The sequence below is a fragment of the Lissotriton helveticus genome, chromosome 11 (genome assembly GCF_964261635.1).
Source record: "Lissotriton helveticus chromosome 11, aLisHel1.1, whole genome shotgun sequence".
Classification (NCBI taxonomy): domain Eukaryota; kingdom Metazoa; phylum Chordata; class Amphibia; order Caudata; family Salamandridae; genus Lissotriton; species Lissotriton helveticus.
In genome coordinates, this window is record NC_136072.1 from 29,252,333 (window position 1) to 29,266,394 (window position 14,062).

Here is a 14,062-nt window from a genome sequence, read left to right on the forward strand (position 1 = left end):
ATCAGGCAGCTCTTGGAAGGTGGAGTATTAGAAACAGTAGAGGAAACTAAGTGTTTTTCTCTAGTTGTTATTACCAAAAAATTGGATGGGTCTCTCAGGTTCTGTGTGGACCTTTGCAGCCTCAAACAAAATGTGGTCATGGATAATTTCCTGTTGCCGAATATTATTGAACTCATTTTGATGTTATCTAGGGGGAAGTTCTTTTCAAGATTTGCGGAGTGCATATCATCAGGTCAAACTCTATCCACACTCTAAACATCTGACATCATTTATTACATCGGAGGGCACCTTCCAATTCCACAGACTTCCATTTGGGCAATGTTCAGCTGCAAGTGTGTTCCAGCTTTTAATGTCAGGAATTGTGTCTGATTTGGGTAAGCATTGTATTCCAGGATGACATCCTGGTGTTTGGAAAGGACGAGGTGGAACACAATTTTATGTTGAATGAATTGTTAATATTAGAGAAGCGGGTTTAACAATACGCAGGGAGAAGTGCGTTTTCCGGGTGGATGAAGTGGAGTATGTGGGTTACATGATCACTGGAAATGCAGTGAAGCCCAAGGTGAAACTAGTGAGTGTAATTGTTAATGGCGAAGTTCCGAGTGACAGACATCCTCTTCAATCTTTCATTGGATTAGTGGAGTACTACTCCAAGTTTGTGCAAGTACTTGCACTGAAAACTGAACCTCTCAGAGTTATTGAGGAAGGGTAGGAAGTTAGTTTGGGTTTAATCACAACAGAGGGTATTCCTGCCAGTAAAAAATGATATTTCACAGGCTGGTGTCCTTGTACAGAAGCAGAGTACTTTAAAGACCATTGTCGCAGTGGAGGCCAGTGCAGTAGCTATTGGGGTGGTTTTGTCACAGGTGCACGGCCAGGTGAAAACCATAGCCTTTGCCTCATGGTCATTAAATGACATGGAACTTGACTACTCTGTTATTGAGCATAAGGCTTGGGCTGCTGCTTGGGCCACTACTTATTTCAGGGTGTTGTTGTTGGGAGGGGTGTTTACCCTTAGGACGGATCACAAGCCATTACTGAAAGTGTTAGGGCCGGGGAGAACCAAGAACTGCTCTGGACGCTTGGCAAGGCTGGCTGTCAGGGTGCAAGATTATGATTGTCTAGTGGAATATGTCCCCGGGTGGAAGAATAGGGTGGCTTATTGCATTTCAAGGCTGCCTGATGGGACCGCCGAATTGACCGAAATGGTCACTGAGGAGGTGGTGGCAAGTGTGGAGAATGTCACGGAAGACTGGGGGGCTTCCCACTCCAAAGAGGAATAGAAGAAAGCCAGGGAAAAAGATTTGATGCTTCAGTGTGTGTTAAAGTTGATGAAGGGGGTGGTCAGGAGAGAGAGTGCACTTCCACATGCAGCCAAACCATTTTTCAAGGTGGTGGATGAGTTGTACGTATTTGGCGAGTATCTGTTGATGAGGAATGAGAGATTTGTGCCTCCCAGCTCCTTAAGGCCACGCTTGATCATCATGGCTCATGAGGGACACTTGGGGCAGACCCTGACCAGCAAGAGGGTCAGAGAAAGATTTTGGTGGCCGCTCATAGACAGTGAAATTAAGGAATGGATCATGAGTTGCGGTGTGTGCTAGGATTCTGAGAAGCGGTTGAGAGTAGGTATTGGGAAATTGCAGGAGGAGCAACATGTGACTGATGCTAAGGAAGTGTGGGAGAAAGTATGTTTGGACTTCATTGAGCCATTCTCGTTTTTACCGAAGCAGGATAGGTTTACAGCTGTTCTGGTGGAGCTTGCATTCATGAGGCATATTACCACCAATTTCAAGGTTGATTTTCTGAGTGATGTTTTAAGAAGGGAGGAACTACTTTCGGTAATCCTCACGGATAATGGTACACAGTTGAGGTTAGAGGAGATGAAAATGTTCTTGGACACTTTGGGTGTGACACATGCTTATTCATTGTTATACAATCCCCAGCGTAATGGTCTCGTGGAGAGAGTCAACAGGAAGGTCAAAGGTACGATGCAATTGGCTTGCAGTGCAGGTTTGTCTGTTGGGCATACTGCACTGCTGTCAATTCGGCTTCAGGGAAAAGCCCCTTTGAGATGATGTGTGGCGTGTACTGGTACCAAACTAGTACTGGCAAAGGAGCCCCGAAACTATGTTGTGTTGTTTAGACCAAACTAGTACCGCCATGGTTGTGGGAAAGTGTAACAAGGGGTCAAGGGGGTTGGAATAAAACTATGGAAAAATGCTTTATTTCAGCTGGAGATTGGGTCAAAGTCAAGCCTAGCGATTCTGGTGTAAATAACTTAACTAAATTTCGTGGGCCTTTCAAAGTTCAAGAGGTTGGTGAAAATTGGGTCAAATTAGATAACGGCCAAACCTAGAACCTCAGAAGGGTGGCTTTGTACCAGAAGCAGGGAGAGATGTTGAGGAGTTCTGTTGATGCTGGGGACAAGTTGAAGTCATGTTCTCCTTGGTTGTTCATGAGAGATGGTGAATTCACAAAAGTTTTAGGTGGAGGGGGTTCACAAGCTGCGGCCCCATATGTATCGGGTGGAGATGGGGTTATTCATTCAGACAATGTGACAGTTTTACCGCAAGAACAAGTAGTTCCACAGTGTAGGTGGATCATAAGCATTCCTCAGGTCAGAAAAGAGATGAGAGTTAGTAAGCCACACGCCTATTTGGGGGATTATGTTTGCGATTGATTGGTGCCCAATCCTGTGGTGAAGGTTGCTGCATGGTGTTCTTTTTTCTGTTCAATGCACAACCTTTCAAGTCACTTTTTGCGCGTCTTTGTGTCTCTTGTTCTCTGTCCACCGGGGTATCTGTTGGAGTTTGGGGTTGTTTGGTGTCATGGTTCGCCACCAAGACCTGGAACAGCCTCCCTCTGAGCCTACGACAGACCCAAGACCTGCTGACCTTCAGGAGGCTACTCAAGACCTGGCTGTTCAACCAGTAGCGCCCCCCGCCCTTTTTCCCCCCATCGCCTTGAGACCCTCACGGGTAAGTAGAGCGCTCTACAAATTCTTGATTGATTGATTGATGGTTCTCTTTATTTCCCAAGATAGGGAGATGTGTTATAATAGGCAACCTCAGCCAGGTTGACACTGCACTCCCTCATGTGACATGGCAACATTTCACCTTCATGTCACAAGTGGAATGTGGGGGTTTCGGACGCTTCGACCATTGCTGAACTCTACCTGGCAGGGCTGCGGTGTGGGGTCTCTTCCTTCGTTTAAGAAAGGAACTAGCCTTATCTAACTGGTGAGCGGTGTCTTCAGTTACAACAATTACATCAAGATAATTGTGTGAAGGAACTTTCCTTTATGGAAAGTGATTGGGTGTGTGTTAAACGAAACAACAAATTATGGAAGGGTGGCAGCCATTTCTCATCACTTTGCAAAGTTTTAGAAGTGTACGCAAGTTCTGCTAAGTTAAGTGATGGGAGGGTTTAGCACCTCAGCAAACTTTCCAACTTTAGAGCATATTATCTTGGAACAACAAAAGTATGGTTTCATCCAAGCACAAGTAGTGGTTGTGGAATGAAGAGAGTGCTTCCACTTCGAGCTTACCTTCTTCTGCAAACCGGTCTGGTCAGACAGGGAACTTGCGTCCTGGTGGCAGTTTTGATGCTGAAGGCGAAAGGAGAGGGAGGTTTTTACCCAAAGAGGTATCAACTAGTCACCTTAAGGATTTGAAGTTAACTAAGTCAGGAAGAATGGTCACCGTGCCTGCGATATTTAAGGCCTTTGTGGTACAGTGATTATATTCACCATTGTGTGTTTCTTTTCCTCATTGTTGTGTTTTACCTTAAATTGGCATATTTTTTTCTTTCTTGTATCTTTTATTTTTCTAATAAGTTGTTGCTGTTTAGTTTTGTGTCAACGTGTTCCAAATTGTATAAAGAGGGAAGGTGTTTGGTATCTTAGAGTCACATGCATTGAGGCATAGGATGCCACACAGATGAGTTCTAGTTTGGAACTTGAGGTAGAGTGTCAGTTTTAGAGCTGTCCTGTGTAGAGGACCTGCATCTAATAATAAATAATAATGTGCCTGCCCTTCCTCCTGTACTAGAAATAATCTTCTACTTGCCTGCGCCTACTGAGTCCAGTTTTCACTACATCTATACAATTCCTGATTGATTGTTCAAACAACTGATGCATAATTGCCATTTATAAATGGTAGAATATTTTGCATGCAATCGTAGCAATTACCAGCTACCAGCACCTTAAACTCAAAACTAATATTTTAGCAGAGATCAGGTTTGTCACCTGCCCGGTTTTATAACCGAATGGCCGGTATTTTAATGTCTTTGCAGCTCAAATGTTGCAAAAATCACCAAAATGTTGATGTTGCCCCTTATAAGTACAGACTTAAACATGGCACTCCAACTCGGTAAAAAATGATTTTTGCCAGCTAGGTTGTTAAACTATCCAAACAGGTGGCTCTCGCGTGAAAGCACATTAAACATTGTATTCTACAAACCCCTAAGTGTTGAAGTGCTTGAGTGCCCTTAAAGTGCAGAGTTCTGGACAGAGAGGAGCCAGGGCCTTGGATCCTGCGACCAAGTTGCCCGTTCCAAGATGGCGCCGGCGGACGTCGACGCTGCCGTTACGGCCGGAAGTTGTCACTGCCTCGCGCGTTGCTATGGTGACCGGTCCAGCGGGGCAGACGCGGACATGTTGAAACGTTGAGCCGGAGCCGTGAGGACGGATCCGCCATGGGAGAGGTGGAGGGCTCGAGCACCACGCTGGACAACACCTACTCCATCCGGCCCAACTACCACCGCAAGTGAGAGGCCGGGGGTGGGCCTAGGCCGGGCTAGAGCCCGGTGCGGGGCCCCTGGGACAGGTGGTGGGAGGGACCCTGAGGGGAGAGGAGAGGACATACATGCCCAAAGGACCCTGAGGGGAGAGGGCGTAATGCCCAAAGGACCCTGAGGGGAGAGGGCGTAATGCCCAAAGGACCCTGAGTGGAGGGGGCATAATGCCCAAAGGACCCTGAGGGGAGAGGAGAGGACATACATGCCCAAAGGACCCTGAGGGGAGAGGGCGTAATGCCCAAAGGACCCTGAGGGGAGAGGAGAGGGTATCCATGCCCAAAGGACCCTGAGGGGAGAGGGCACACATACCCAAAGGGAAGGGCATGCATGCCAAAAGGACCCGAGGCGAGAAGGCACACATGCCAATAAGACCCTGAGGGGGGAGGGCATGAATGACACAAGGACCCTGAGGGGAGAGGGCATGAATGACACAAGGACCCTGAGGGGGGAGGGCACACATGTCAAAAGGACCCTGAGGGGGGAGGGCATGAATGACACAAGGACCCTGAGGGGGGAGGGCATGAATGACACAAGGACCCTGAGGGGAGAGGGCATGAATGACACAAGGACCCTGAGGGGGGAGGGCACACATGTCAAAAGGACCCTGAGGGGGGAGGGCATGAATGACACAAGGACCCTGAGGGGGGAGGGCATGAATGACACAAGGACCCTGAGGGGAGAGGGCATGAATGACACAAGGACCCTGAGGGGGGAGGGCATGAATGACACAAGGACCCTGAGGGGAGAGGGCATGAATGACACAAGGACCCTGAGGGGAGAGGGCATGAATGACACAAGGACCCTGAGGGGGGAGGGCATGAATGACACAAGGACCCTGAGGGGAGAGGGCATGAATGACACAAGGACCCTGAGGGGAGAGGGCATGAATGACACAAGGACCCTGAGGGGGGAGGGCATGAATGACACAAGGACCCTGAGGGGAGAGGGCATGAATGACACAAGGACCCTGAGGGGGGAGGGCATGAATGACACAAGGACCCTGAGGGGGGAGGGCATGAATGACACAAGGACCCTGAGGGGGGAGGGCATGAATGACACAAGGACCCTGAGGGGAGAGGGCATGAATGACACAAGGACCCTGAGGGGGGAGGGCACACATGTCAAAAGGACTCAGAGGGGGGAGGGCATGAATGACACAAGGACCCTGAGGGGAGAGGGCATGAATGACACAAGGACCCTGAGGGGGGAGGGCACACATGTCAAAAGGACTCAGAGGGGGGAGGGCATGAATGACACAATGACCCTGAGGGGAGAGGGCATGAATGACACAAGGACCCTGAGGGGGGAGGGCATGAATGACACAAGGACCCTGAGGGGGGAGGGCACACATGTCAAAAGGACTCAGAGGGGGGAGGGCATGAATGACACAAGGACCCTGAGGGGGGAGGGCATGAATGACACAAGGACCCTGAGGGGGGAGGGCATGAATGACACAAGGACCCTGAGGGGAGAGGGCATGAATGACACAAGGACCCTGAGGGGGGAGGGCATGAATGACACAAGGACCCTGAGGGGAGAGGGCATGAATGACACAAGGACCCTGAGGGGGGAGGGCACACATGTCAAAAGGACTCAGAGGGGGGAGGGCATGAATGACACAAGGACCCTGAGGGGAGAGGGCATGAATGACACAAGGACCCTGAGGGGGGAGGGCACACATGTCAAAAGGACTCAGAGGGGGGAGGGCATGAATGACACAATGACCCTGAGGGGAGAGGGCATGAATGACACAAGGACCCTGAGGGGGGAGGGCACACATGTCAAAAGGACCCTGAGGGGGGAGGGCATGCATGCCCAAAGGACCCTGAGGGGAGAGGGCATGAATGACACAAGGACCCTGAGGGGAGAGGACATGAATGACACAAGGACCCTGAGGGGGGAGGGCATGCATGCCCAAAGGACCCTGAGGGGAGAGGGCATGAATGACACCAGGACCCTGAGGGGGGAGGGCATGAATGACACAAGGACCCTGAGGGGGGAGGGCACACATGTCAAAAGGACCCTGAGGGGGGAGGGCATGCATGCCCAAAGGACCCTGAGGGGAGAGGGCATGAATGACACAAGGACCCTGAGGGGAGAGGACATGAATGACACAAGGACCCTGAGGGGGGAGGGCACACATGTCAAAAGGACCCTGAGGGGGGAGGGCATGAATGACACAAGGACCCTGAGGGGGGAGGGCACACATGTCAAAAGGACCCTGAGGGGGGAGGGCATGCATGCCCAAAGGACCCTGAGGGGAGAGGGCATGAATGACACAAGGACCCTGAGGGGGGAGGGCATGAATGACACAAGGACCCTGAGGGGGGAGGGCACACATGTCAAAAGGACCCTGAGGGGGGAGGGCATGCATGCCCAAAGGACCCTGAGGGGAGAGGGCATGAATGACACAAGGACCCTGAGGGGAGAGGACATGAATGACACAAGGACCCTGAGGGGGGAGGGCACACATGTCAAAAGGACCCTGAGGGGAGAGGGCATGAATGACACAAGGACCCTGAGGGGAGAGGGCATGAATGACACAAGGACCCTGAGGGGGGAGGGCATGAATGACACAAGGACCCTGAGGGGAGAGGGCATGAATGACACAAGGACCCTGAGGGGGGAGGGCATGAATTACACAAGGACCCTGAGGGGGGAGGGCATGAATGACACAAGGACCCTGAGGGGGGAGGGCATGAATGACACAAGGACCCTGAGGGGGGAGGGCATGAATGACACAAGGACCCTGAGGGGAGAGGGCATGAATGACACAAGGACCCTGAGGGGGGAGGGCACACATGTCAAAAGGACTCAGAGGGGGGAGGGCATGAATGACACAAGGACCCTGAGGGGAGAGGGCATGAATGACACAAGGACCCTGAGGGGGGAGGGCACACATGTCAAAAGGACTCAGAGGGGGGAGGGCATGAATGACACAATGACCCTGAGGGGAGAGGGCATGAATGACACAAGGACCCTGAGGGGGGAGGGCATGAATGACACAAGGACCCTGAGGGGGGAGGGCACACATGTCAAAAGGACTCAGAGGGGGGAGGGCATGAATGACACAAGGACCCTGAGGGGGGAGGGCATGAATGACACAAGGACCCTGAGGGGGGAGGGCATGAATGACACAAGGACCCTGAGGGGAGAGGGCATGAATGACACAAGGACCCTGAGGGGGGAGGGCATGAATGACACAAGGACCCTGAGGGGAGAGGGCATGAATGACACAAGGACCCTGAGGGGGGAGGGCACACATGTCAAAAGGACTCAGAGGGGGGAGGGCATGAATGACACAAGGACCCTGAGGGGAGAGGGCATGAATGACACAAGGACCCTGAGGGGGGAGGGCACACATGTCAAAAGGACTCAGAGGGGGGAGGGCATGAATGACACAATGACCCTGAGGGGAGAGGGCATGAATGACACAAGGACCCTGAGGGGGGAGGGCACACATGTCAAAAGGACCCTGAGGGGGGAGGGCATGCATGCCCAAAGGACCCTGAGGGGAGAGGGCATGAATGACACAAGGACCCTGAGGGGAGAGGACATGAATGACACAAGGACCCTGAGGGGGGAGGGCATGCATGCCCAAAGGACCCTGAGGGGAGAGGGCATGAATGACACCAGGACCCTGAGGGGGGAGGGCATGAATGACACAAGGACCCTGAGGGGGGAGGGCACACATGTCAAAAGGACCCTGAGGGGGGAGGGCATGCATGCCCAAAGGACCCTGAGGGGAGAGGGCATGAATGACACAAGGACCCTGAGGGGAGAGGACATGAATGACACAAGGACCCTGAGGGGGGAGGGCACACATGTCAAAAGGACCCTGAGGGGGGAGGGCATGAATGACACAAGGACCCTGAGGGGGGAGGGCACACATGTCAAAAGGACCCTGAGGGGGGAGGGCATGCATGCCCAAAGGACCCTGAGGGGAGAGGGCATGAATGACACAAGGACCCTGAGGGGGGAGGGCATGAATGACACAAGGACCCTGAGGGGGGAGGGCACACATGTCAAAAGGACCCTGAGGGGGGAGGGCATGCATGCCCAAAGGACCCTGAGGGGAGAGGGCATGAATGACACAAGGACCCTGAGGGGAGAGGACATGAATGACACAAGGACCCTGAGGGGGGAGGGCACACATGTCAAAAGGACCCTGAGGGGAGAGGGCATGAATGACACAAGGACCCTGAGGGGAGAGGGCATGAATGACACAAGGACCCTGAGGGGGGAGGGCATGAATGACACAAGGACCCTGAGGGGAGAGGGCATGAATGACACAAGGACCCTGAGGGGGGAGGGCATGAATTACACAAGGACCCTGAGGGGGGAGGGCATGAATGACACAAGGACCCTGAGGGGGGAGGGCATGAATGACACAAGGACCCTGAGGGGGGAGGGCATGAATGACACAAGGACCCTGAGGGGAGAGGGCATGAATGACACAAGGACCCTGAGGGGGGAGGGCACACATGTCAAAAGGACTCAGAGGGGGGAGGGCATGAATGACACAAGGACCCTGAGGGGAGAGGGCATGAATGACACAAGGACCCTGAGGGGGGAGGGCACACATGTCAAAAGGACTCAGAGGGGGGAGGGCATGAATGACACAATGACCCTGAGGGGAGAGGGCATGAATGACACAAGGACCCTGAGGGGGGAGGGCATGAATGACACAAGGACCCTGAGGGGGGAGGGCACACATGTCAAAAGGACCCTGAGGGGGGAGGGCATGCATGCCCAAAGGACCCTGAGGGGGGAGGGCATGAATGACACAATGACCCTGAGGGGAGAGGGCATGAATGACACAAGGACCCTGAGGGGAGAGGGCATGAATGACACAAGGACCCTGAGGGGGGAGGGCATGAATGACACAAGGACCCTGAGGGGAGAGGGCATGAATGACACAAGGACCCTGAGGGGGGAGGGCATGAATGACACAAGGACCCTGAGGGGGGAGGGCACACATGTCAAAAGGACCCTGAGGGGGGAGGGCATGCATGCCCAAAGGACCCTGAGGGGAGAGGGCATGAATGACACAAGGACCCTGAGGGGAGAGGGCATGAATGACACAAGGACCCTGAGGGGGGAGGGCATGAATGACACAAGGACCCTGAGGGGGGAGGGCACACATGTCAAAAGGACCCTGAGGGGGGAGGGCATGAATGACACAAGGACCCTGAGGGGGGAGGGCACACATGTCAAAAGGACCCTGAGGGGGGAGGGCATGCATGCCCAAAGGACCCTGAGGGGAGAGGGCATGAATGACACCACGACCCTGAGGGGGGAGGGCATGAATGACACAAGGACCCTGAGGGGGGAGGGCACACATGTCAAAAGGACCCTGAGGGGGGAGGGCATGCATGCCCAAAGGACCCTGAGGGGAGAGGGCATGAATGACACAAGGACCCTGAGGGGAGAGGACATGAATGACACAAGGACCCTGAGGGGGGAGGGCACACATGTCAAAAGGACCCTGAGGGGGGAGGGCATGAATGACACAAGGACCCTGAGGGGGGAGGGCACACATGTCAAAAGGACCCTGAGGGGGGAGGGCATGCATGCCCAAAGGACCCTGAGGGGAGAGGGCATGAATGACACAAGGACCCTGAGGGGGGAGGGCATGAATGACACAAGGACCCTGAGGGGGGAGGGCACACATGTCAAAAGGACCCTGAGGGGGGAGGGCATGCATGCCCAAAGGACCCTGAGGGGAGAGGGCATGAATGACACAAGGACCCTGAGGGGAGAGGACATGAATGACACAAGGACCCTGAGGGGGGAGGGCACACATGTCAAAAGGACCCTGAGGGGAGAGGGCATGAATGACACAAGGACCCTGAGGGGAGAGGGCATGAATGACACAAGGACCCTGAGGGGGGAGGGCATGAATGACACAAGGACCCTGAGGGGGGAGGGCACACATGTCAAAAGGACCCTGAGGGGGGAGGGCATGAATGACACAAGGACCCTGAGGGGAGAGGGCATGAATGACACAAGGACCCTGAGGGGGGAGGGCATGAATGACACAAGGACCCTGAGGGGAGAGGGCATGAATGACACAAGGACCCTGAGGGGGGAGGGCATGAATGACACAAGGACCCTGAGGGGAGAGGGCATGAATGACACAAGGACCCTGAGGGGGGAGGGCATGAATGACACAAGGACCCTGAGGGGGGAGGGCATGCATGACACAAGGACCCTGAGGGGGGAGGGCATGAATGACACAAGGACCCTGAGGGGGGAGGGCACACATGTCAAAAGGACCCTGAGGGGGGAGGGCATGAATGACACAAGGACCCTGAGGGGGGAGGGCACACATGTCAAAAGGACCCTGAGGGGGGAGGGCATGAATGACACAATGACCCTGAGGGGGGAGGGCATGAATGGCACAATGACCCTGAGGGGGGAGGGCATGCATGCCCAAAGGACCCTGAGGGGAGAGGGCATGAATGACACAAGGACCCTGAGGGGAGAGGGCATGAATGACACAAGTACCCTGAGGGGGGAGGGCATGCATGCCCAAAGGACCCTGAGGGGGGAGGGCATGCATGCCCAAAGGACCCTGAGGGGAGAGGGCATGAATGACACAAGGACCCTGAGGGGGGAGGGCATGAATGACACAAGGACCCTGAGGGGGGAGGGCACACATGTCAAAAGGACCCTGAGGGGGGAGGGCATGCATGCATGCCCAAAGGACCCTGAGGGGAGAGGGCATGAATGACACAAGGACCCTGAGGGGAGAGGACATGAATGACACAAGGACCCTGAGGGGGGAGGGCACACATGTCAAAAGGACCCTGAGGGGGGAGGGCATGAATGACACAAGGACCCTGAGGGGAGAGGGCATGAATGACACAAGGACCCTGAGGGGGGAGGGCATGAATGACACAAGGACCCTGAGGGGAGAGGGCATGAATGACACAAGGACCCTGAGGGGGGAGGGCATGAATGACACAAGGACCCTGAGGGGAGAGGGCATGAATGACACAAGGACCCTGAGGGGGAGGGCATGCATGCCCAAAGGACCCTGAGGGGAGAGGGCATGAATGACACAAGGACCCTGAGGGGAGAGGGCATGAATGACACAAGGACCCTGAGGGGGGAGGGCATGAATGACACAAGGACCCTGAGGGGGTGAGGGCATGAATGACACAAGGACCCTGAGGGGGGAGGGCATGAATGACACAAGGACCCTGAGGGGAGAGGGCATGAATGACACAAGGACCCTGAGGGGGGAGGGCACACATGTCAAAAGGACTCAGAGGGGGGAGGGCATGAATGACACAAGGACCCTGAGGGGAGAGGGCATGAATGACACAAGGACCCTGAGGGGGGAGGGCACACATGTCAAAAGGACTCAGAGGGGGGAGGGCATGAATGACACAATGACCCTGAGGGGAGAGGGCATGAATGACACAAGGACCCTGAGGGGGGAGGGCATGAATGACACAAGGACCCTGAGGGGGGAGGGCACACATGTCAAAAGGACCCTGAGGGGGGAGGGCATGCATGCCCAAAGGACCCTGAGGGGGGAGGGCATGAATGACACAATGACCCTGAGGGGAGAGGGCATGAATGACACAAGGACCCTGAGGGGAGAGGGCATGAATGACACAAGGACCCTGAGGGGGGAGGGCATGAATGACACAAGGACCCTGAGGGGAGAGGGCATGAATGACACAAGGACCCTGAGGGGGGAGGGCATGAATGACACAAGGACCCTGAGGGGGGAGGGCACACATGTCAAAAGGACCCTGAGGGGGGAGGGCATGCATGCCCAAAGGACCCTGAGGGGAGAGGGCATGAATGACACAAGGACCCTGAGGGGAGAGGGCATGAATGACACAAGGACCCTGAGGGGGGAGGGCATGAATGACACAAGGACCCTGAGGGGGGAGGGCACACATGTCAAAAGGACCCTGAGGGGGGAGGGCATGAATGACACAAGGACCCTGAGGGGGGAGGGCACACATGTCAAAAGGACCCTGAGGGGGGAGGGCATGCATGCCCAAAGGACCCTGAGGGGAGAGGGCATGAATGACACCACGACCCTGAGGGGGGAGGGCATGAATGACACAAGGACCCTGAGGGGGGAGGGCACACATGTCAAAAGGACCCTGAGGGGGGAGGGCATGCATGCCCAAAGGACCCTGAGGGGAGAGGGCATGAATGACACAAGGACCCTGAGGGGAGAGGACATGAATGACACAAGGACCCTGAGGGGGGAGGGCACACATGTCAAAAGGACCCTGAGGGGGGAGGGCATGAATGACACAAGGACCCTGAGGGGGGAGGGCACACATGTCAAAAGGACCCTGAGGGGGGAGGGCATGCATGCCCAAAGGACCCTGAGGGGAGAGGGCATGAATGACACAAGGACCCTGAGGGGGGAGGGCATGAATGACACAAGGACCCTGAGGGGGGAGGGCACACATGTCAAAAGGACCCTGAGGGGGGAGGGCATGCATGCCCAAAGGACCCTGAGGGGAGAGGGCATGAATGACACAAGGACCCTGAGGGGAGAGGACATGAATGACACAAGGACCCTGAGGGGGGAGGGCACACATGTCAAAAGGACCCTGAGGGGAGAGGGCATGAATGACACAAGGACCCTGAGGGGAGAGGGCATGAATGACACAAGGACCCTGAGGGGGGAGGGCATGAATGACACAAGGACCCTGAGGGGGGAGGGCACACATGTCAAAAGGACCCTGAGGGGGGAGGGCATGAATGACACAAGGACCCTGAGGGGAGAGGGCATGAATGACACAAGGACCCTGAGGGGGGAGGGCATGAATGACACAAGGACCCTGAGGGGAGAGGGCATGAATGACACAAGGACCCTGAGGGGGGAGGGCATGAATGACACAAGGACCCTGAGGGGAGAGGGCATGAATGACACAAGGACCCTGAGGGGGGAGGGCATGAATGACACAAGGACCCTGAGGGGGGAGGGCATGCATGACACAAGGACCCTGAGGGGGGAGGGCATGAATGACACAAGGACCCTGAGGGGGGAGGGCACACATGTCAAAAGGACCCTGAGGGGGGAGGGCATGAATGACACAAGGACCCTGAGGGGGGAGGGCACACATGTCAAAAGGACCCTGAGGGGGGAGGGCATGAATGACACAATGACCCTGAGGGGGGAGGGCATGAATGGCACAATGACCCTGAGGGGGGAGGGCATGCATGCCCAAAGGACCCTGAGGGGAGAGGGCATGAATGACACAAGGACCCTGAGGGG

At 55.0% G+C, this 14,062-nt stretch overlaps 1 protein-coding gene across 1 annotated transcript in view; it reads left to right on the forward strand.

Moving 5' to 3' along the window:
- Positions 1-4,607: 4,607 nt before the first annotated feature.
- DYNLT2B (dynein light chain Tctex-type 2B) overlaps positions 4,608-14,062 on the forward strand; it is a 48,048-nt gene continuing 38,593 nt past the window's right edge. Inside the window, exon 1 of the mRNA XM_078665837.1 lies at positions 4,608-4,769. Within this exon, the coding sequence (XP_078521963.1) occupies positions 4,699-4,769 (71 nt within the window). The 5' untranslated portion in view covers positions 4,608-4,698. The remainder of the gene's footprint in view (positions 4,770-14,062) is intronic.